This window comes from Pempheris klunzingeri, chromosome 5 (assembly GCF_042242105.1).
Source record: "Pempheris klunzingeri isolate RE-2024b chromosome 5, fPemKlu1.hap1, whole genome shotgun sequence".
Taxonomy (NCBI): domain Eukaryota; kingdom Metazoa; phylum Chordata; class Actinopteri; order Acropomatiformes; family Pempheridae; genus Pempheris; species Pempheris klunzingeri.
In genome coordinates, this window is record NC_092016.1 from 23,099,932 (window position 1) to 23,125,581 (window position 25,650).

Here is a 25,650-nt window from a genome sequence, read left to right on the forward strand (position 1 = left end):
GAAGCTACTGACGATTTACAGATCAGTTCAAATGTAACTAGATATGATGATGGTGAGGAAACGAAGCGTCGTCATGTTAAGCAGCCCTTTTACTAGCACTCATGATTAAACAAGACTGAGGGTCTGTGGCCATGCTAGGAGCTCTGTGAACTATAGAACTACACTGTCTATCCTGAAACGTTGAGCTCTTTATCTTCAGCAGCTAAAATGTTTGAAATCCCCAGGCAGGGGTTGATATTAGTGAAAGTTTGTTAGGATACCCAGTCATCCAGATCACAGCTATCTCCAAGTCCAAGGGTAACTTGTAAATTCCTGAAGACGTTTTGCTTCGCATCCAAAAAGCGTCTTCAGCTGCGACTGACTGTTGGGGAGTCCCTGACGTTTGAACCTCTTTTGCACACAGTCAAATGAACGTGAATGCACGTCCATGGATCATTCACTGGTCTGAATTGTCAGGAGCAACTGTTTGGTGTCACAGTGAGCACTGGCGCTCATTCTGCCAATTCAGACAAACGTCCCAAGTAGAAAGTGTAGGTGAAGTGTGAAGGTGTTGTTTACTCAGACTCAGCAAGACACTCACAGAGGAGTACAGCACCTGCTGCTGTCACATGATCTGGAGACGACATGTCTTTTCTCGCTGGGTGTCCTGCATTCTTGTTATACTGAAGAATACTCCAGTTTCTGCCGCAGTTATGCTTTAGTTCTTTCCCTGTAGTGCTCTCTTTTTTTTTTTTTCCTACAATGTCACGACGACATTGCAGCCTTATGTCTGAATGTTTCCAGGAAAATGGGACTATATTGTTCTACTGCTCTTTTGATGCAGGTTCAATTCTGTCTCTCAATCTGCGGCCGTAACCTTTTTTTACTGTTGCAACAGTAGTGTGGTCATATTGCAGTGCAGGCCTGACAGTGTCATTGTAGACAAATATCATAATGTTTTACATATGGTCATAGGGAAAGAAACAGCGTGGTAGCTCCTATCTGTTAACGCAGCTGGCTGGTAGAAGATGCGGTTCCGGGCCACAAAGAAGAAAACCAATAAGTACAGATAAGAGACTGTGTTTCAGCTGATGCTATTATAAATGGAATAGAGTTGTAAAAAGAAAACAAGTCAGTGTGTTAGGAGCAGGCCAAGGCTCAGCTGGTTCTTCTTATCGGTTAAGTAAAGTCAAGTTTGTATTAACATCACGTACAATGTAACAATGGGATATGGACACGTTTATTGGACAGTATTACCTTTTTGGTATCCGCATAGATACGGGCCAATAAGTGTAATAAAAGCTAAAGATATGTTTGAGACAGTTTAAAATCAGTGACACTGTTACATTACATTCATCAACTGTAAAAAGTCCCGCTCACAACACATTCACCAAATTTAAGGGATCCTTATAAAATAGTTTATAGTTTATGTTATGTGAATCTATTGTGAAAAAAATATCTGCTTATATATAGTGTTTTACAGATATCAGTAACTCCAGCAAAGCTACACTGATCAGTCCAATAAAATAAAAACTAAATTGAACCATGATGTAAAATTTGGCGTAGGCGTTGGCGTCTACCGTAGTTACTCACCTGAGCAGAAGGGGTTGGTGGGGTTAAAGTTGATGGCAAATTCATGTGACACCTGAGGAGATAAGAAACACAGATTATAAACTTGATATCCATCCTACTCTACACTGTAAAATATAGTTGAGAAATACTGTCCATTTCTCCCACACTTTCTCCCTCCCACCCTCTCTCTCTCTCTCTCTCTCTCTCTCTCTGTGTACCGCTCTCTCTCTCCTTTGTCCTTTTCATCAGCTCAGTGCCATGGCAACACAGATGGGTTGACAGTTGCGTAATCTTGTGAATATGCATGTATAATGCTTACAGTTTTATCTGTGTGTGTGTGTGTGTGTGTGTGTAAAATGCATGTATAATATAGACTTTAACTGTAAGTTTGCATATGATAAACCCCCCCTCCACCGCCCACCCCCCTTCATACATATGTCATACATACCTGTGTATAGCAGAGACAGACAGACACACACACACACACACACACACACAAACACGATATCAACAACAAACACACACATACCTTCCAGTCTGGTGGGAGTTGGGCTCCAAATCCCAGAGCAGGAAACATTTTGTCACTGAGGAGGAAACCATGACAACAGATTGGAACGTTAGTTAAACCTTTTTCTTTTTTCCATACAAATTCAAAAAGCTGGATTTAGACAGCAAAGGAAATCCTGTTACCTTTTTTCACAAAGAAACACATTCAAAGGTATTTACAGAGAAACAAGCGGAGAGTTGGTAGAAAAATGGAGCAAGATTGTAAAATGGTTTCTCACCAAAAGATGAAGCACATTGATTTTCACTTTAGTGTTCTTGGCTAGATGTCAGGATTAATTTGGATATTATGGGAACTGATAACACCAGTTTAATTCTTACTGCAAAGCCCACAGTGATGTAGAGTATATGGGGGTGACAGAAGGGAAACCATTTCTTTGTCACTTTCATGTCTTCTTCACATGGTCCATCAGTTAATGTGACCTTAGGACGTGCCAAAACTATCAACTGACCAATTAAAAGAGAAGTCTGCTATCTTACGATAATTGGAGTCCTAATTAATTAAACCATTGCAACAACCAAGAAGGCTGCACTCGATACTCACGTGTCATAGTCCTGTATGATTTGTCCCACAGCTAAGATGGCAGCAAGGTACTCATTGCTGCCCAGTGGGTTAATGTAGTGGAGGGAGGATGGCTCTCGAGGGTTCCCATTAGATGCTGTGAAGTCTATACCGACCTGTGGATGTGCCCAGATGTGACAGATCAGAGGTCAGCTGAGAAACCTGCAGTGCTGTTAAGGTGTTTTTACAATACTGATGATTCTATAGGGCTCAAGATACTGTAACTGTTGTGGTATAGTGCAGAAGAATCACGTACGAAAATGGCGTGACAGGTGATTATAGGCAGGAGTGATTGAATCTCTTCTAACATATAAATGTCACAGGAGAGGAGAAGCCATTGTAGGAAGCCAGCTTACTTTCTGTGCAACGGTTTAAGGTGATAGCTGGAAACTACACAAACTGTGAGTTTTAATACGATATTCAGTTCAACTCTACTGTATGCCATCTAGATGTTGAAAGAGCTCTCTAAGGTTTACTGTCAATGGGACTAATGCTGCTGCTCTCACTGAGGCCTCAGTCACTTAAGGGGCTTCCAGTGTTTTAGGTTTCTCTATCAAAAGTGCAGTGAAAGTGCAGTAAGCAGGATTATGTAAAACAACATAACTACAACTAAGTGTCTTAGTGTCAGGATTCACAAAGTGACGCTACAGCAGAGGACCGTAAGAGTTGTAACAAGGTCTATGTTCACATTTTTAAAAGGAACACCTTGATAACTCAGAGGTCACTCAAAGGCTGAGGTTAGGGCTTTAGGATGAAACACAGTAACAGTCAGTGGTATTACACGATGTGAAGCCTCAAGGAAGAAAAGAGAAACTGGAGTCGTTGGTAAGTTTTGAATGTCTGAGCTGGAACATCTCGTTAAGAGTAAGAGAAAATGGACATAGTCTGATTTTGAACTCACGTGCCCAACCTCACTGCTTTTTTGCGTCACAACGTTTTTTGTGCCACAATTTTGACACTTAACATGATAAAAAACGCTCATGGTCCTTTGTCTACTGAGTAACGTTCCTAATTCAGCAAGCAACATTGTCATTTCAAAACTTGAAAGTCACAAACCAAGAAATGAATCTGTTTTTCTTCATGTTTCGATACACAAGGTTTTCATCTGAGGACATATAAAAATACAGCAGCGCAGGCAGCTGTGTCTAAAAAAGAAAGCAAGACCGTGAAACCAAACAGAGGCATATTTTTAACACAGATGACCACAGGGCGACACTGATGACATACAGTGCAGACGAACACACAGAAGCTTTGAACACATGTGGCCAACATATAAAAGCACAAACACACACACAGACACACTGCCTAGCATAATGTGAGATTAAGAGTGACAAGCTTTTCCTGGGGCTGTGAATAGCGGTCTGTGTGCTGACAAGAACCCCAGAAACTCCACCTCCCTCCCATCAGCTTAAAGATACTCAAAACAATCTCACCCTTTCCCTCTTTGTTTGTGTTATGAAACAACAATATTGTGGTTCAACGACATTCAGCGGTGGTTCAGCGGAGAGGGAGCAAAGGTGGTAGATGCACTAGATAGAACATGAGAGAAACCTGAGCAAATGAGGTAAAGAATAGGAGGAGAGAGAGAGAGGGGATGGAGCATAAAGAGCAGCGGGAGCTGCAGGAGTGACGGACACAGAGATGCGGGGTGACAGAACTGGGGTACTGTTGTGTATTTTGTATCTGTGTGAGTGTGTGTGTGAGTCCTGAAATGACATGTGAAAAAAAGACCCATTTACAGTGGGGCAAAAAAGTATTTAGTCAGCCACCAATTGTGCAAGTTCTCCCACTTAAAAAGATGAGAGAGGCCTGTAATTTTCATCATAGGTACACTTCAACTATGAGAGACAAAATGAGAAAAAAAAATCCAGAAAATCACATTGTCTGATTTTTAAAGAATTTATTTGCAAATTATGGTGGAAAATAAGTATTTGGTCAATAACAAAAGTTCATCTCAATACTTTGCTATACAAAGCATAGCTTTTGCATAATGATAAATTGTGTCTCCACTCAGTGTTCTGATTTCTGCTCTTATCTACAAGCTTTCCTCGTTTTTATTGCAAGAGGGTTAGGGTTAGGGTGATTCAACATTAGCAGTTATTTTCAGTATCAATTTATCTGCCAGTCATTTTCTCAATTATGCAATGTAATGAGTTCATCTGCAAAACACAGACAGCAAAAAATGCCCATTATAATATCCCAGAGCACAAGGTGGTGTCCTTCAGTGTTTTGTGTTTTGTTGTGCCCTCTTCAATGACAGACATTTTTAGTTTGATGGCGGTGGATTCGATGACAGTGGGAGATGACACCGTTCTGTTTCCAACTTATTGCTCGCCCCAAGCTATTAGTAATTGCTAAGACACAAATAGACTTAACACAACATGACAGACACACAGCTTCAACAAGCAAGTGCACAGAATTCAAATGAATAGGTGGTGACGGAGCAGCATCTCATTACTTTAGATTTGAGCAGAAAACATAAGTGGGTGCAAAAAATTAGAGGGATTCCACTACTGCCAAATTACCATCACATAATTGACATTCTGACATTCATATTGGAGTTTTCTCAGCTGTGCTGTGTCTATTGAGTATCAGCTAATTCTCACACCATTACTTCTCAGACTCATTTGCAGTTAAACAGCAAGAGAGATGGACGGAGTTTAGGTTGGGTGGATAAGTGTGTGTGAGCATCTTCTGAAATTATTCTGTCTCACTTCGAGGTGTTCAAAGTCTGGCTGTTAAACTGCTGTCAATGAAACTCTGCACTTCCTGCAAAGATGTGACATTAAAAGCTTGTACAGACAACTTTTCATGTAAAAAAGTCAGCAGGAAATGGGTCTCACTGACGATAGCGTCGCACTGATTAACAGAACGGCAATGTAAAACTGAGATTAAAAACGTAATGATCACACTCACTGTAGTGGAGGTCAAGATATCCTGACTTTTAGTTTCTACTGCGGGTCAAGCTGCAAAGACACTGAATACTTTAATTTCCATAATGCAACACAATTGCATCTTTCATTAGACCCTCCCTGTCCTCTTAACGCCCACATCTTTCAAACCCTTTGTAAGGTTGTAGCTCAGGTCTTACACTCAAGCTTTTAAATCTCAGGCCCAAACTCAGATAATAGACCACCATGACACCATCAGGATTCTTTTTTTCAAACTCTGGAAAGAAGAGGACATTATACATCTGGTTTCACAGGCTGAGTAGCACTAACCATGATGACGTAACTGAACTTAAGTTGGCCCCTTAAGTTATTTCAGACTTTTAGATATTCAAATGAAGCTCTTAGAATAACAGTTTTATTCCCACAAAAGACTTGAACAAAACTTGGAGAAGTGTAATTTTAACAGAAATTCCCTCAGAGATATTTAGATTAGATATCGCCCAGCTTTGGAAAGTGACAAAGTATCAATGCCATGTGCCCTCTTTCCTGAATAAAGTGGTGAGGCCCTGAGATCTATTATGAGCGTGGCATACATAAACAGACTACAGTATAGAGCAGACGGCAACTGAAAAAACTCCCATGTATCTTAACTGACATTGTCTGTATCAACATCTTGAGCTGTGAAGACGCTTGTCTGTGCTCTCATTCATGAAAAGTTTGTTTTCTCCATGAATCCACGGGGACAGGAGTACTACGCTCGACACAACTCTGAAAGATATCAAACACAAGATATGAATAATAGCGCAATTCACTCGAATGAGTCTTTCACAAACAGCCCGTCGGCAGTAGCAGGCTGTGTCTTTGTGTTGGAATGTGTAACAGAGAAATGTAGCTTTCGCCTCCAGCTCCCGCAGCCCTGAGGAGAGACTCTCCTTTCCTAGAGATTAGGATTAGAGCCATACTAAGTCTGATTGAACACCGGAGAACAGCTCTTTTTGCGCGCGTGTGTGTGTCTGTGCGGGTGAGTTTTTGCACAGGCTGCTTCTCCCTGTATGTGTGTGTATGTAAAACCTGTTCATATAGAGTAACTGGCTGTGTGTACGTGAGAAGATGTTGCCTGTGATTGAGCGTCTGAGTGAGATTATGTGTGTGTGCACACCTAAATCAGTCAGTGTGAGTAAGTATGGAGGGTGCATGCTTAAACATATTGTATGTTCAGAGAACACAGGGATGTATGATAACATGTCTATATGAAGAAGTGTGTTTGGAATAGTGTGCGCGGGTGTCTGTGTGTGTGTGTGTGTGTGTGTGTGCGTGTCCCATGCACATGGTTTAGGAGTTGCATGGAAATCGGTCGTAGTGCGTATTTGTGAAAGCAGGAGAGAGTGTGACGGAGATATTATATGTTTGCGCTCACGTGTGTGTATGTAAATGAGTTTGTAAGCAGGAGAGAGGAAGTATCTGTGTTAAGACAGTATTAGGTATGTGTGTGCGCATCAGTGACAGAGCTGCAGGTCTGTGACAAAAGGCAAAAGATTAGGAGGGAGCAGGGAAGGATTTAAGAGTTCCCATTCCGCATTAAATTTGCTCATCTCACCACCACTAGAACAGGAAAACGTTCACATCACGCTGAAATATTGCTCATTACAAACAGGCAAGTCTGAGTGAGAAAATTATTCAAATGTTTCCATCAGTCAGTCAATAACGACCAGCCATCATTTACACATTTTACACATTTTGATAAATCTGCTGTAACACGATATGCTGGATGTTTGCCTTTTTTGCAGCATCCTGACTCACGCTCAGTGAAATATTTCCACTGCTGAGAGCTGCCCAACACTGTCCAACCTTTCACTGAGGCACTGACCTCAGTCATCCAAGTGGATGTAAAGAGTCCTAAAACTTCAAAGCACATCTCCACTGGACAAGTCAAAACTCCCTATTGTGGTTTTAACAGGTCATCAAGAGCTGAACCGGAGTGTAGACGAGAGGAATACCTGCTATTGCTATTGCTATCACATATTCAGCATTTAAGCGGGAGCTGCATCACAGCATGTAGAGGCTAAGGCTTTTTCACTTCATCTTCATGTATTTTCAGCTGACATTTGGCTGCAATTGACTGTTTGCTAAGCCCCGCCCCCCCTTGGTTACTGTTGCTATGCGTGTCAAGCTTTCTTTCTAGCACGTCTGTAGCTTCCAGTGATAAGAGGGCAGACTTCCCACTCTAAAATGAAAAACTGTAAAATGTCAAAGAATAAGCCCAAGGGTGCAAGTCAGGTCAAAAAAGTCCATATCCTCATCAGTTGATGAATGCAGCACTTTTCTTAATAAATAAACAAACAGTATTATTCTGCTGATGCACTGTAGAGATAGTTCATAGCTTTATAAGAATGATAAGGAAAACTCAAAATGTTATTTTGTTTTAACACAAACTTCTTCACTGTTCCTTAACGCTGGTCCTGGAGACCCACTGCTTCTGCAGAGCTTGATGACGAGCCAATTACTTGAATGGGGTGTGTTGGAGCAGGGAAACATCTAAAACATGCAGGGCAGCGGCTCCCCAGGACCAGGACTGAGAAACACTGGCTTACATAAAGTGTGTGTTACTATCATCAAATTGTTAAACTGCAATAACTGATTTTCTGTCCACTTGGGAGCAGTGGAAACAAGTTTAGAACATACAGTGAACTTGTTAGGAGTTGATCATTAACACACACACATAATGAATGTAATCACTCTTTTAGCTCTGTTTTTGGTCTCTACTAACTCCTGAGGGAAATTTCTTTTGGCTTTTTAGCTGCTAAATGCTCCACTGTCTTCACCAGCTAGTCACTAACTGCATCTGTACAGTGGCTTTTTAGGGATTTTTCACTAAAAATAGCTGCCTGCTGCAGCTGAAAACAACACAATGAGAGAGGTGAGAGAGAATCAAAACAAAAACAGGTCCGTGCGGCCAAGAGGAGCTGCAGGTTCAGGTGATAATTCTCAGCATGTTCATCACATATGAGTGACATTGTGTTTTTGTAACTAGATGATACATTACGACCATGAAAATATTGATTATAGCCACTTTAATGTTACAAGAAAAAAAGCTTTTAAGATGAGAACTATCCGATGTGTTTGGCAATTGTTATGCTATCCCAGGTAACACTGGCTTGGGAGATTCTAGCATCCAGGACCAGCTCCCGGACAGAGAGGGAAATAATACACGATGCATGTGTAAATCAAGAACAGCTTTTTACGTAAGCTGTAACCCCACAAACTAACGTATATAATTAATAAATGATTTGAGCTACAAATGCATCATGAGGATAAAATCACATATATAATACCTTTCTGCTTTAATGCTCTTTTTCACGCTCTTGTAAATAATTTTCTGCCTCACTTATTAATCATGGTGCAAACATCAACAGGACAAAGCGTCACTATGGCAACACTACTATGCTCTTTGCCTTAAAGCCTCATTTTCAACAATAAGACATGGTGGAAATAACAGGCTGACAGTAAGTCCTGTCACTGTGTTTGTGTGTGCGCTCCCTAACAATGCCCTGAAATTAACAGAACATCTAGCAGCTATCTGCCCCCCAGCAACTCTTGAACTCGACAAAAACCACGAGCCAGAAAAATGCAGCATTGCCTTCCGTAAGCATAAGAGAGGTGCAGGTGCAAGGACACAGTGGAGCCATGTTTTCTGACACAGCAGCGAGGCAAGTGAGGTTGAAGGAGCTGCCCAGGAAAGAAATATACTGTTTATTTTTCCATAGACAATATTATGTGTTGACCTGTTAGTGAATTACACCATTTGGATTGACTTAAAACTCATCACTACAAACAATGTGTAATGGTCTGAAATAAAAATGCTTTCAATGGTAATTAACAATGTGGATTATATTCACATTGTTACATTCGCTTGAGAGACATGAGATGGTCTGGATGCACAGCACATGCAACAGAGTAAAGCTCAAATTATAATAATAAGGCTGCACACACAGACTCGTGTGTGAACATGCCCGCCAATTCTGACACCCAATGTCGTCCAAATAAAGACCGTGGCTGTGTCCATTTTGGAATGCATCAGGGTTTAAAGACAGAACTGCATCCTGTTTTGCTAAATACACACAATACATTAAACGTGTGAAAATAAAATCTAATCAATGGGTTAAACGTGCAAAACAATCGGTGCCTGACTGGCTCTTTTAAATATGCTGTTAATTGCTCCATCGTTAAAGGCACTGCTTCACCTCTGCAGTCACATGACAGCAGACAGCCAAAGCATTGCCTAAGAAGGGTCTACGCACGACCACATCAGGTTTGATGCCTAAGTATTTAGTCTCTAAGCATCTCATTTCACAAGAACCCATCAGAGAAAAAAGACTTCACCCCAATGCGTTTTTAGAGAACTAATATAGCATCAAATATTAAAATACAAGGAGATGCACAGGTGTCCAATCCAAGAGCACATTTGAAGGGAAATGCCACAAAATCAGGCATGTAACAAACTGCATTATCTGTACCCTGCTCCATGTGGAGCGTGGTTCTAGCTCACGAAGCTGGGAAATTGGAAAAAAGAGATAGAGAAGAGAAAAAAAAAGGACAATGTGTATGTACACATGTTTAGCTGACACAGGGCATGTGTATGTGTGTATATGCGCCACAAGTATGCATTTTTCTCAGTGTGCATGTGGTTTCAGAGTGTGTGAACGTTTGTGTAGTGAGGCAGTCTGAATGGCTCCTGAGGTTAATCAGCATGGCAGTTGTATTTGTTGGACAAAAACTCCCCGGATAACAACAGAAACGACTCACTGTGTGTGTGTGTGTGTGTGTGTGTGTGTGTGTGTGTGTGTGTGTGTGAGAGAGACTGGCTATTATAAAACAGGACTCTCTCTCTCTCTCTCACTCAGTTACACAAAAAGGTGTGACATCACCAGGGACACACAAGAGTTTCTCCTAACAGGAGACCAAAATAGACTGTGACGATTCTGTCTCTCTCGCTCCCTCTGGTAAAATACCCGTCTCTAAACCATATCCATCTCTGTCGTTACCTGTTTCTCTTTCTATCCCCACACCTTCATCTCACACCTACTTTTTTATTTCTGTTTCTTTCTGCCCTTCTGTTTCCACAATCCACCAAAGGTACCCACGTTTCACTGTTTCACGACACCCCATTAGTCTCCTCTTCTCCACTCATTTCTCTCAGTTCCTTCTCCCAGTCCTTCATACTTTTCCTTTCTGTATGCTAATGATCGTGAACCAACTGTAACCCCCGGGAGATGAACACAGAAAATCGGAATGTTTTCCATCTGTTTTTGAGAGCAAAGCATGCGGAAACGTGCATATGATTACCACATCAGTGCAGAGGCAGAAAAACAGGCATGCTAATGTCATACTCACTGTAAACATGAGCTGGCATCCTCCCAGTATGTAATCCAGAAAAGTGTAGTCTCTCGTAATCTAGAGACACAAGAGTCACAGGGCAAAGTAAGGAGACAGTTCAGGAAAAGTAACTACAGCCAGCAGAGAGGAGAGAGTATTGATCTATTGAGAATAGGAGTCAATCTGTTGAACCTTACTGCTGTAAACCTCTCCAGCATCATATACTGTCACCTCGGCAGTGAATATAAACACAGACTGTTGTTATTTTATATTCAAGGTACCGTGTTTGATCCTTTGAAAGCATTTTTTCTTGACTAATTGATTGCCTACTTATTCTAACACCACAGACAATGCTGTAGACAGCCTAACTAAGCACAGCAAGCGGTAAAAAATTAATTAATAACTCTTGCTGTGAGCGGGACCCTAAAATCTGTTTTAAAATGACAAAGAAGCCCATGATTGTCTGATTCAAGGTACCACAAATGGAACACCAATTATTATCTTGTTAGAACACAATTTCCACTCCAGTTACAAGGAATATTTATCACGGGTTTCACTGTCATTAGTCTAATCCCTGCCGGCAGCCAACAAATATAATTACTGTATTAGCAGTTTTGTGCATGTGCTGGAAGTGCGTGCACGCGCGTGTGTGTGTTTGTGTGTGTGTGTGTGTGTGTGTGTGCACGCACACGTCTGTGCAAAGGCTTGTTCGTGATTGTGCCCATGAAAAGAGGAAGAAGGAAAAGAATCAATTATGAAAGCTTGTCATCATATGCACACAGCTTTAATGTCATTCCAATAGGCATCTGAAGACTCAGTGTTCCAGCTTAATGTGTCCTCTGTGGGGCTCAATGCTGCTGCACTAATTAGTTATTCAGAGGGAGTTATGAACGCACTGTTACAAGTGTTTCAGCTGATCACAACCACAATGGTTTAATCAAATGTTTCATTGAGTCGAGTATGAGATAGGTCATTAAGAGGTGGAAAAATGTGAGGAAAGACTTCATGGTATTTTTGTTTCTCCAGCTCAGAAATTGAAAGGATTTAACTTCTCAGAATTCAGACGAAACAAAGATTTTTTTAAGGAGCTTAAACCAACATGAAGTGATAAGTTTCATATTTACACCGAATCAAGGGCTGAAACAATTTGTTAATGAATCGACAGATTAATTGATTTTTTTGCTAAATAAATAGATAAGCCGAGAGTACGCAAGCCTGCCAAACACAGCATGGCAGAGATGAACGGCTGCTGAAGAAACGCTAAAGAAAACACGTAGCAGCTAAAGAGCCAGAGATTTTTCTCAGGTGTAGTGGACCAACTAAAACAAACAGCTGAATGGAAAGCGAATAATGAACTTAAATCTATCAGGTGGCCACTAACACACCTCCAGTGGGATGATATGATATTGTTGCTTTGTGTGGTCTGAATATGTGAAATGGTTTGTACAGTGTTCAACAAATAAAATGTAAGGCTTTTTTTTTTTAAAGACATTTCCAATATCAAGTAAAAAAGCAATTTAATAATACCTTTTTCATGGTCGGAATACTGATCGAAAGCCAGTCAGGACAATAAGTTATTTATTAAGTACATGAATTTAGATCACAATTCCTAATGGCATATTTAGATAACTTGTAGAGAACTGACGCAGGATTAACACGTTAAAAACTGATTGCATTTTTGCTAAAACTGACTCCTGTCCATGAGGTAATGAGTGTCCTCGCTTCTGTAGCTGCTGTTTACTAAAGGTCTGATGGTGCTACATCACAAAAATTAGTTAGTATTCACATACATTAAATACATAAAAAATAGACGGGAAGAACCCAACCATCATTTTACCTACACTATCTGCCCAAAATAGTAATGATGCCAGTAGTCATAATTTAAATGCAACAAAAGTGCATTGTTAAGTAAACATGGATGTTGCTGAAGAATGACATGACCAAAGCTCGCTCCATCCATCCATCCATCCATCCATCCATCCATCCTCACCTTACATAACTTGACAATGATAAAACCAGAGTTTTTATAATTCTTCTTCTTTTTCTGTTTCTTGGGGTTGATGCAGTCGAACTCCACCTGAAGAGACAGAAAGACAGTTGACAAAGAAAATAAAGATGAGGTATCGGTATCAGAAAAGGGGAAAATCGAGAAAAAAGTTCAAAAAGAAGGGTGGAAAATGATGGGAAAAGTAGAGATGGTAGCAGAGCTGAAAAGAATATTGGTGAGATGGGGGGGTGAGCAGATGACTAAGAGACTGGGACTTGGATCTACATGTATTTCACACGCAGCCCACAGTAACTCAACTTGACAGTCAAACTTGGAGATGCTTTATGAGCTACTGGTAACTATATTATAGTATGTAACTATATCATAGTGCAGTGTAGTGTAGTATGTAATGTAAACAGAAATACTGTTTATTATAAACACTCATTTTATGTGATAAGCATGAAGGTCAAAGAAAAACGCAGCTTCGCATTGACATTAATACTGTCAGTCACACATTAGATGGAGAATCAGAAGACACATACACACACACACACACACACACACACACTAGACAGACTGCCATGCTTTAGTCAGCTGGTGATTCATATGACAGGTAGCTCTAAATGCCTTGTCGTGTTACTAGGGCTCAGCTAAAGACTGTTTTACATCTCAAAAGCACCTCTCATTTTCTCATCTTTCTTTTCACACTGTCTCTCTCTCTCTATCCCCCCCCTCCACACACACACACACACACACACACACACACACACACACAACATTACCACACATGAAGAGACTCAGTAGGAGAACAAGTCATGAGGCTTCTTTGGCACATGCACACACGCAGTTTCACAAATGAACACACACACATTTCCTCACACAGAGCAACTAATGAAGGAACAGTGTTCTGATCCCTGCATCTTTACATCTCTAGGAGACAAGAAATGCAAATGTGAAAAGAATAAATCTCAAGAGCATTTATTCATTAGCAGCTCAGACCCAACCAGTCCTCATTGGCTATAATATGTGAAAAAAATGCCGCATGCAAATCTGTGCATGATTATTTCAGCTTCACTGTTGATAGACGTGACTGAATGCATTTAAACTGCTAATTTGCCAGTACGGGGCAGAGTTGTGGCCAACTGAGTATAGCTAAACGATAAAATAAAAGTGCTATCACATAAGTGGTTTAGTGTTTTTAAAATCGAACCAGTAACCCTCTGTTCCTAACGGAAGCTTAGGAAGCTGAGGTGTAGCATGACAACTGGATGATGTATGGTTTAAATCCAGGTCGCTGATCACCTTCCCTTTCTGTCTCACAGACTGTATAAAAGAAGTGGACGCGGCTTCCAGGTCTGAAAAGTGAAACTAGTGCAGTGGTGCCTTAAACCTGCGTTATTTCTAATGGCCAGCAGGGGTCGACTCCACTGGCTCCAAACAGAAGTCCGATTGTATGGAGGTTTATGAGAAAATGACCCAACTTTTCACTTGATTTACCACCTCTGTAAAGATTTTCCTCAGGAGTTTATGGTCTCAGTTGCTAATTTCAAGTCTTTCATTATGTAGTAAATTCACTCATTTAGTAAATTATGGTGCCATTGAAAATAAAATAGGTGATAAAGCAGGCTATGTGTTAGGGTGGGACTATATTGTGACCAACCAATTTGAGGGGGGCAATGCCTAAACCTACCAATCTAAACCAATCAGAGGTTGTCTTCACGTAAAAAATGCCATAAATGGCTCCAAAAAACTAAGATGGCTACAGCCAAAATGCCAAACTCAAGGCTTCAAATGGTGGAGGACAAACCAATGGGTGACAACACCATGTCCACTTCTTATATACACAGGCTATGTTCTGTCTCAACTCTTTTGTAGCTGTTGACTAATGTTGGGCTTCACCAGAAAATGGTGAGGACTACATGTTTCTCTCTTTTGAACAAAGCGCTCCCTCTCTGAACTCAGTTTCCCAGAGTCCTTTGGTTTTCACACATATGTGCTAAATTACCCCTGGACCCAGCTTTACAGCCACAATTGGTCAATGTGTGACACATGACCCTACAACCTCAAGTCAATAAAACCAGAGCTCCCCCACTGCTCTCGCCCTTAAACCTTCGGCTCTAGACCCATGAGGGCCAGCTGGGCGAAGCTCAGCTCTCTCTCTCAAACCTCTCTGACTTCGGCTCAACACCCCTGAGAGCCTCTGCCTCTGGATCCCTGGGGATCCAGCTCAGCTCTCCCAATTCTCCTCTGGACCTCTGAGGGCCCAGCTCTGTTCCACCTTGGGCTCTGCTGGAGACCAGTTCAGCACTGCACCTCAGCTCACTACTCCAGCCCCTCAGTGTGGCCTGTACCAGAGCAGACCACCTTTTTCATGGCAGCGACGCAAAGCCCTGCCTGAACCAAGTTTATCAGCGCCAGCAGGCATGACCCAAAGTCTGCCAGCTGATCATCAGAGCAACAGGAGCACACAGGCAAGTTAGCACCGAGCTGCTAAATACCAAGGGACAAAGGAGCGACCAGCCTGCAACCAGGACAGCAAGGACGAAGAACCATAACCTTCTTCCAGCCTGATTTATCAACAGGCTAAGAAAGCAGCACACTGAAGGACCTTCTTCTTCCCTTTTAAGGACTGGTAACAAACTCTAACTGGGCATATATAGCATAGCATAACTATATACATGGCTAAGCAATGGTTTAACCTTGTAAATGTATTGTAGTAAGATACCTAAGTGAGGTGTCAGAGAACAGGAGTTACACACTAACTAAACATTTGACAGGTATCCACATTTACATCTAACTGGACAACTGGAAATGCTCATCTGTAATCGGTACTTAGCCACTGACTGGATGAAAGAACACAGGCAGAACACAGATGGGTGAATACACACACACTTAATTACACTAGTGCCAGAAATGTTTTACCTCCATTGAGTTCTGGGCCTCGCTCATCTTGGCAACCGTGGTTTGAAACTCTCCTATGAAGTCGTGGCCCCCATCATTATCATAGTCATAACACAGGACCTGTCATTGCGCACAATACAGCACATCATGCCACCATTTTTTCCATGGCATGTTTGGCTTGTTTAGCCTCCTTTTGGAGATTCAGGCTGTTATTTCTCTGGTCTTTTTGCTCTGTACATATCTCAATACTTGCATACTCTCACTTTTAAAATGTGAAATTTCCTGAAAAGTAATTCTTGGTCACATTTATAGATAATAACATTTTTGGGGCAGAACACAAAGTTGCAAGTCCTGACTTCTACATAGAAATTGTAACACAACAACTGATGATGACACAACACATTCAAATTACTTAGAAAAAACTACATCCTGTCCTCCTTTCCATTGTCAAGCTGCACTGCTAACACTTAATAAAGTAGGAATTCCATACCACACCGACGGACGAAACCCTCCCCACTAACCTTGATGTTTCTGTCCACATCTCCATTGCAGAGAGAAATGAGTGGCACAGTAAAGGATTTCCATGCTGGATCTAAAGTGTTCTTTATGACCTGCGGGCACAGAAATAGACTATAATGCATGGTGTAGCCATAGTAGCATTACATGAACCTCGGGCTGTAATCTGCTTCATCCGACACTTATTGTTAAAGTTTCAGTGTACAACCCTCTGTAAGACCTGGTTTATCTGACAATGACAGCGTTTAGCTGAAAATGACAGCTCATGGTTGATAACGATGACAGTTACATGAAGGTGCTCTTAATCCCCGCAGATGACTCACCTCTGTCCTGTGCACCAGCATCCATTTGCCGTCTTCTCCCTGTTTGTGAAACTCCAGGTAGGGGTCTGACTTCCCAAAGAAGTCCTGTGTGGAACAGAGGGAGATTACTGTTAAGTCTTACTGAGGGTGAATCCTGTTTTTTTGTTTTTTTTTACTAATTACTCCTCACCATAGCCAAACTGCAACACATGGATCACAGTTTGACTAATGCTTTCAATTTTAATTTAATTAAATAGCAGCAGCCAAAACATAGGAAACCATATTGCACTGATAATGCATTAATTGCTTAATTAATGTATTTATTAAAAGATACTCTAAGCTTCTGCAGTTACTGTGCTTTGTGTGTATCCTGGTGGTTTAACCAGAGGGTGCACAGCAGGCACACATCAGTATAAGTTCAAATCACAATTCAAGCTGTGCTGCTTCTGACACGATGTCATTCTTCCCTTCACTATATAGCAGCATCTACTCCATAGGTCCAACACTGAAAATAAACTCTCTATACAGCATTCTCTAAAAATGAATAAAATAATTTCCATTAGTTGGCGGACAAAGGTGGAGGGTACGAAAACATTTACAGTAAATGTTGTCCGTGTGGGCTTTGCTTGTTATCCTAAAGTAGTATGGGTTGCTCTAATGCTCTGTGAGTGTGTGTTTGCATGCTTGCATTTGCATCCAGAGTGTGTGTGAGTGTGTGTGTGTGTGTGTGGGTCTAACTGCCTACCTTCTTATCCAGTTTACGCCCACTCAGGGTCAAAGTGATGATTCTGTTGTCAGACAGCTCCTGAGCTGTTATCTGAAATAACATTACAGTGCAACATTAGCTGCAACAAAAACACTGGCAACTACTCACATTCCTACCACCATCAGCTGGAAAAAAAAGTTGTCAATAACAGTGACAGCAGCATCCAAGATAACATCTTCATCATCATTGTCATCATCAACAATGCCATAATAATAATGGCATATGATAAACAACAGCGACTGCATCTGCATGGACACCTATGGCCATGGCCACACTGTGTGTGTGTGTGTGTTTGTGTGTGTACGTGTCGACAGAAGAAACAGAAAAGAGAGTGAGAGAGTACCTTTAAAAGACGCTTCTTACCGTAATGGATCCTTTGCCAGCTGGCTTCCCATTGGCTAAGATCAAGGGTCTGTGAAGTTTCTTATTGGACACAATCTGGTGGAGAGTTGAAGAGAGACACACAGGAGAGGAATCATTTAGGAACAGCACAGACAGAACACAAAGCTAAAGAAATATGGGTTTGAACATCTTCATTCCAGCCTATTTTACTCTAAACTATAGTCTGAACCTAATTACCTGAATCTGTTGTTAATACAGGAGGTGTCAACAAAGAAGTGCTGCCACTCTGTCATTTTGTCTTTTAATTTCCTGTCTTCACCAGAAGTGGAAATGTCTTGTGTAGACTGACATCTGCTGCTTTTGACCACCTTGTAGTGTAGATTATTATACATTATATTACATAGCTGAGTTGTACTTTAATTTATAAAAATAAAACCACTTCTAGACCAATATAGCAAAAATGAAGCATTTGTGGCAACTGCAAATAACATTTATGACTTAAGTTATTAAAAATAACTGTACTGATAAGTTCAGCATCGGTGTTCTTGCAAATATTCACAATACAAACAGCTGATGTACTGTTGTAACACCCAGAAAGCTAGTTAACGAACGAAATTTTGTGCCAAAAATCAGCTTTTCTAATCTGATATCTAAGGTGGGTCATCTGGGTGCATAGCACACTGTGTAAACTATCAGGACCGAGACGCATGAGTTTCTATACCTGGAAATGACACAACATGGCAACTTATGCTCCGTCATCCTCTTTAATACAGAACCAACTTTGGAATTGAAGAGGAGAAATAATTCCATACCACTCCCAGCGTGCAAATGAATTCTCCCAGGAAGTCATGTTCGTAGAGTTGCGTGGCACACTTGTCTTCATCAAACATGGCAAAGCGAAGCTTCTGGATCTCCTCAAAGTGGTAGTCCACCTGAAACTTCACTCCAAACACTGGGTTCAAGTTGTTCACAGCTGTTTCAGTGCGGCCGAGCTAAAGGAAAAGAAACAAGGGACGAGACAGACTTTGACTTTAAGAATTTAAACACATGCAGTTCAAGTGGACTGTGGCTGTACCTGTGGATCCAGTGGAACAATTAGCTTTTACTGACAAGCCCCTACAGCGGGCATCAATAAATAGTAACATCAAACCACCCAGGGACTGTGGGTAAGAATTAGCCACTGATCAACTTGTCTCTGTTAACATGCACACCAGTAAGCCGTAAGTCTTCTACTGGTTGAGATCATCCATCCATCCATCCATTTTCAACCGCTTATCCGGGGTCGGGTCGCGGGGGCAGCAGTTTTAGCAGAGATGCCCAAACTTCCCGGGCCCCAGACACCTCCTCCAGCTCATCCGGTGGGACCCCGAGGCGTTCCCAAGCCAGCCGAGAGACGTAGTCCCTCCAGCGTGTCCTGGGTCTTCCCCGGGGCCTCCTTCCGGTGGGACATGCCCGGAAAATCTCCCCAGGGAGGCGTTCAGGAGGCATCCGAAACAGATGCCCGAGCCACCTCAGCTGGCTCCTCTCGATGTGGAGGAGCAGCGGCTCTACTCCGAGCCCCTCCCGGATGGTCGAACTCCTCACCCTATCTCTAAGGGTGAGTCCGGCCACCCTGCGGAGGAAACTCATTTCGGCCGCTTGTATCCGAGATCTCGTTCTTTCGGTCATGACCCAAAGTTCATGACCATAGGTGAGGGTAGGAACGTAGATTGACCGGTAAATCGAGAGCTTTGCCTTTTGGCTCAGCTCCCTCTTCACCACGACGGACCGATACAGCGACCGCATTACTGCAGACGCTGCCCCGATCTGCCTGTCGATCTCACGCTCCATCCTTCCCCCACTCGTGAACAAGACCCCGAGATACTTGAACTCCTCCACTTGAGGCAAGGACTCTCCACCGACCCGGAGATGGCAAACCACCTTTTTCCGGTCGAGAACCATGGCCTCGGACTTGGAGGTGCTGATTCTCATCCCAGCCGTTTCGCACTCGGCTGCAAACCGCCCCAGTGCACACTGGAGGTCTCGGCCCGACGAAGCCAACATGACAACATCATCCGCAAAAAGCAGAGATGCTATCATGCGGTCCCCAAACCGGACCCCCTCCGGCCCCTGGCTGCGCCTAGAAATTCTGTCCATAAAAATAATGAACAGAACCGGTGACAAAGGGCAGCCCTTCTTAAAAAGAGGGACCACCACCCCGGTCTGCCATTCCAGAGGCACTGTCCCCGACCGCCAGGCGATGTTACAGAGACGTGTCAACCAAGACAGTCCCTGTACATCCAGAGACTTGAGGTATTCAGGGCGGATCTCGTCCACCCCTGGTGCCTTGCCACCGAGGAGCTTTCTGACCACCTCGGCGACTTCGGCTTGGGTGATGAACGAGTCCACTTCTGAATCCCCAGCCTTTGCCTCCTCAATGGAAGACCTGGCGGTGGGATTGAGGAGATCCTCGAAGTATTCCTTCCACCGCCCGACGACATCCCCAGTCGAGGTCAACAGCTCCCCACCCTCACTGTAAACAGTGTTGGTGGGGTACTGCTTCCCCCTCCTGAGGCGCCGGACGGTTTGCCAGAATTTCCTCGAGGCCGACCGGTAGACCTCCTCCATGGCCTCCCCGAACTCCTCCCAGGCCTGAGTTTTTGCCTCCACAACCGCCCGGGCTGCAGCACACTTGGCCTGCCGGTATCTGTCAGCTGCCTCAGGAGTTCCACGAGCCAACAAGACCCGGTAGGACTCCCTTACTTCCAGTGTCCACCACCGGGTTCGGGGATTGCCGCCACGACAGGCACCAGAGACCTTACGGCCACAGCTCCGAGCGGCCGCGCCGACAATGGAGGTGGAGAACATGGTCCACTCGGACTCAATATCTCCAGCCTCCCCCGGGATCTGTGAGAAGCTCTCCCGGAGGTGGGAGTTGAAAACCGCAGCGACAGCGGGTTCCGCCAGACGTTCCCAACAGACCCTCACGATACGCTTGGGCCTGCCGAGTCTCTCCGGCTTCCTCCCCTGCCAGCGGATCCAACTCACCACAAGGTGGTGATCAGTTGACAGCTCAGCCCCTCTCTTCACCCGAGTGTCCAGAACACACGGACGGAGGTCAGATGACACGACAACGAAGTCGATCATCGACCTCCGGCCTAGGACGTCCTGGTGCCACGTGCACCGATGGACGCCCTTGTGCTCGAACATGGTGTTCGTTATGGACAGTCTGTGACTAGCACAGAAGTCCAACAACAGAACACCACTCGGGTTCAGATCGGGGAGGCCGTTCCTCCCAATCACGCCCCTCCAGGTCTCACTGTCGCTGCCCACGTGGGCGTTGAAGTTGAGATCATATTCAAGATATTATGTTTGCATAGAAAATAAGCTGGTTATATCATCCCATTCCTCATTATGCAATATTATGCAGGTTTTTGATTGTGTCAGTGCAGGCTTGACTCCTCCACATGCAGCCTCTCTCTGTCATCTCTGTACCAACTCAGTTGAGGATAAACTCACTTAGTCTCTGACTTCCTGGACTTACCTCTCTGCTGGATTTGGCTTCTCCATCTTATCATATGGTGAAAACAAAACTGTTTATTTTCCACCTCAAAACGTTACACAGATGAGCAATGCAAAAAAAGGGTCAAAAGTTCAGGGTAAAATAAAATAAAATGAATAAATGGTTCAGCAATATTAATATGAAATAATACATTCAATAATAATGCATTTGTAGGCATCTTGTCACCAAAACACACCGGCCTGCCTGCACTCTCACCACTCCCTGACTGACTAGAGTGCCAGTGCCACTAGAGAGCCACAGCAACCTCGAACTTCACTTCCTATTAGCTGTTTTAGCAATTGGTTTTCTTTTCCCATGAAACCTGGTGGGCGCTGTAATATTCCACCAAGAGAGAAGGAGTCCGGCAGTTCTGTGAGGCTGCTCTTTTTCTTTTTACATCTCTGGTACTTTGATCGTGATTTGAGCTAAATACTAATGCTGGGGTGGCTGTGGCTCAGAGGTAGAGCAGGTTGTGACCTATTGGTAGATTCGTGGTTCGATTTCTGGCTCCTCAAAGTGTCAGTGGGCAAGACACTAAACCTCAAACTTGTGAACGTGACTGATTAGTTTCCTACTGATGACAGGCTTTGCAACCTCCCATCAGTGTGTAAATACACTACTCACAAAAAGTTAGGGATATTTGGCTTTCAGGTGAAATTTCAGGATGAACCACCACCAATACATTTCCTGCTTCAGTTAGAATTGGTATTTAAACAGTCCTCCTCATCATGCTGTTCACATTCTGACATCATGAGACCAAGACGACACCTAACAGTTGATCAGCAGCACCTCAACACTGGAGGCTTCAAACAGGTCCTCAGACAGAAGTGTCCACTGAGCTTAGAGGGTCACAGAGTGTCATCAGCAGGTTGCAACAGAGATACAGAGACTGGAAGAGTCACAGAAAGGAGAGGAGTGGACATCCTTTGGCCACATCCCAATTTTACGTTTACCCTCGTTTACCCTGCACTGTTGTTAGATTTTCTTTCAATAAATTGTTTAAGATGAAGAAACTACCATTGCATGCTGATACTTAAATGTCCTACTTTCATGATATAATATCACTGTAGCATTCACTTTTTACATTTTCCATAAATTTCACCTGAAAGTGGAATATCCCTAACTTTTTGTGAACCCTGTAAGTGAATGTAGCATTAAAACGTTTTGAGTGGTCAAAAACTCTCACAATGGTCCATTCACAATGACAATAACATGCTGATGTTGAGCAGGTTTGTTTGCCATGTTCAACATCTCAGGTTAGCATGCGAACATTTGCTAAGTAGCACAAAACACGAAGCACTGAGGCTGATGGGAATGTCATTAGTTTTGCATGAATTTGGTCATAAACTAAATCATCAGAAAAATTTTGACCTGACGGGAATGGCCATTCCATGCCACTTGCTTGCATGGCTTAAACTCAATATGCACATCATAGCTGCTTTTCTTCTAGCTAATTATCTAATTGCTAACTTTGCCGATCTGCCATTGGTGCTGGTCAGGTAATGTTCAACAGGTTCAGCAGAGCTTTTACCTGAAAACAGCAGCCTGTTGCTGCTGGAAACAGGATTTGTTAACTGTGCACTAGAGTGACATTAACCTAAATGGTAAATGTACCAAAACAAAGGGCTAAAAAGGCTCAATTAAGAGTCAGAGTTGTCTGACTTTAATTTTAGAACTGTGAGTGACCCCCTTCACTATCATTTTACATGTGACAAGTTCTCATGCCCCCCCCCCCCAAAACAGCACACAGACAGATCAGAGTGCGTGGGTGTCTGTAAGAGCGCTATGAGAGTCATGTTATTTGCTCTCATTCCTCTAAAACAGGTGATTGCATGAGTAATACTCACTGGCCGTGCTACACTCCAGTCTGACTCACCCAGAACACACTGCATGGTGTATTTATCCGCCATTAGATGAGGTCAGTGTACGTCTAGCCTGTCACCACTTCTGAATTAGAGTGAATATAAAAGGCATTTTTGAATGGTCATTGGAATAATACACGGCCATGAGATGTGAGCATCCTCGCACTGAAGGACATCTGTCCTTCAGCTGATTCACAGGCACTAAACAAAGCATTTTACTTTGTTGTCATGTTTTTAACAGAGGTAAAAAATACGATGTGTTTGTGATTCGGTGTTGCTAAATTTAAGTGAGTGGATTTTAACTAGTTCACACACAGAATAAAGGTCCAAATATTGTCAGTGGGCCTACAGTTTACTCCTCTATTCACTGACCTCCAGTTCACGAATCCATCAGTGGACAGTAGTTCTCTCACACACACTGTGTAGAATAGCATTAGGTCGTCTATTAAGGAGTTTGTTCTGCTGCTCCCCTCCTCGTTTCAACTTCTTATCCTTAATTTTCTTCTACTGAGCAGTTACCACTGTTTGCACTGGGTCACACTGAAAAATATACACTGCTTTGTCCTGATTAATCTGTCCCATGACAGCTGAAAGTCTCCACTGATGTTTGATATGATTTAGTGCTTCCTGTATAGTATCAAATAAATGTATAGACATACCTCTGTAAAATCTACTGTACCTTCAACATGCCATCGTGAATGCTTCAAGCTAAAATTTCTCTGACTATAGACATTGTTATTACTGAAGAACTGAGAGGAGTCAGACTGCAGACCTACTTCAGAGGGAAAAGGGTTTTAACTTCAGCCTGCTAACAGTGCTTACAGCACTTATCCATCAGTCTGACGCATGGGTAGGCAGCAGAGGCGAATGGCTGCACTTTGTGGCTTAAAAACTGATATTACTGGTGCATCATGGCAGCCCGGCAGGCTGAGGTGCATGTCTCATTTTTGTGCCACTATGGACCTGAACCTAGCTCACTGGGCTGTGGAAATGAATCAGACCTGCTTGGCGCTTCACCCTCTTCCTGTCTGTGTTTTTTTTTCATCTGTCCATGTTTACTATCAGATCAAAAAAAGGCCAGAAAAAATAGGAACCAACAATACATGCAACTGAAACAAGCATTTTCCTGAACAGGTGGAGGCAACAATATATTTACTACAGGGCTATAATAATAAGGTGAGAGACTGAAGCCAAACCTGGAGTATGAATACCACCCTAGCTTTAATAACATCCTGCTATTTTTACATTTTGATGCTTGACCTGGTGGTGTGTGCATTGCCATCCCCCTTATGAGCACACAATTTCAAATTTTTAAAAGGACGGGTCTATATTGAATGTGTGTGTGGCTGAGAGCTGGGTGTGCACATGAGGATTTAAAAAACTGTTAATGACCAGTATGAATATAATTAGGTTGGGTCTAGTTTCTGTGTTCTCTCTGGTGGAGCAGACAGGGCGAGATAACAGAGAGACGCCACAGCCAAACAGCTCAAAGCGGCTGAATCAATGAGAAGAGCCCAAGTGGTTTCAAAGACTCAGACATCAGAGAAGCTGCTGTTAAAAAGGAATCACTTGGACAAACCTGCAGCACCAAAACATACACATAATTGGGAAAAAAAAAAAAAGAAATGTCACATACAGTGTTTTGACGGTAGGTGCTTGAGCTTACACTAATTATTTTTTGGCCACATGGGCTCATCAACAAGCTAGAAACACAAATTTGACTTATTACCACCTATTACAAAAGTTGATATAGAGGACGTGTCGGTAAACAGTTGCTTATTTACACATCGAGCAGATGTGGTAACATTAGCTTTATTTTGGAGTCCCGTTTGTGTCGACAGAATGAGTCAAGTCCAATATTCACTCTCTCCTTTTAGCCCTGCTTTGTTTTCCACACACCCCTGAGGGAAATATCTGTCTCTTTAGTTGCTAAATGCTCCACTATGCTCACCAACTATTCTGTTTGCTGTTTGGTCCAGAGCAGTAGCGCACAGTGGATTCATCTGCACTGAAAACAGCTGCCTGCTGCCGCTGAAAATGAGCCTGAGAGCGGTGAACCAAACAGTAATGTTGTGGGCCATGAAACAGAAAATAACACAATGCCTCCGAAAGAAGAAAAAAAAAAGAGCCGAAAGATGCAAAAATGCCCCGTAGAGCTGCAGAGATCAGTTGTTAACATAAGAATATTGATTAGAGCAGCTTTAATACTGCAGGGTACTGCAGGGTTCACCTTTATGTAGATATTTGAATTAGTTAAATTACCAAACCAAAAAGTAAGCTAACAGCAGAGACAAACACCGTCTGGTGACAGTTCTGGTTTCCTTAGATGCTCCACTTAAATGTATAAAATAAAGCAGAAAGATCATTGAAAACATGGTTCATTATTACAGAAAAACCCCTCCTGCAAAATGACTTTACAAGGCAGCATAAGACGGCACTTTACAGTAGCTGTGGCGCACTGCTAAAGATGTCATTTTAAACCCCACTGATTT

At 42.7% G+C, this 25,650-nt stretch overlaps 1 protein-coding gene across 1 annotated transcript in view; it reads right to left on the minus strand.

Annotated features, from left to right (window-relative positions):
* Window positions 1-25,650, minus strand: part of cpne2 (copine II) — a 48,838-nt gene that overhangs the window by 15,376 nt on the left and 7,812 nt on the right. The window contains exons 3-13 of the mRNA XM_070830049.1: window positions 18,568-18,747; window positions 17,777-17,851; window positions 17,393-17,464; window positions 16,669-16,752; window positions 16,351-16,440; window positions 15,851-15,949; window positions 12,932-13,018; window positions 10,960-11,019; window positions 2,660-2,793; window positions 2,081-2,135; window positions 1,573-1,624 (exon numbers count right to left, since the gene is read on the minus strand). Coding sequence (XP_070686150.1) covers window positions 1,573-1,624; window positions 2,081-2,135; window positions 2,660-2,793; window positions 10,960-11,019; window positions 12,932-13,018; window positions 15,851-15,949; window positions 16,351-16,440; window positions 16,669-16,752; window positions 17,393-17,464; window positions 17,777-17,851; window positions 18,568-18,747 — 988 coding nt within the window. The remainder of the gene's footprint in view (window positions 1-1,572; window positions 1,625-2,080; window positions 2,136-2,659; window positions 2,794-10,959; window positions 11,020-12,931; window positions 13,019-15,850; window positions 15,950-16,350; window positions 16,441-16,668; window positions 16,753-17,392; window positions 17,465-17,776; window positions 17,852-18,567; window positions 18,748-25,650) is intronic.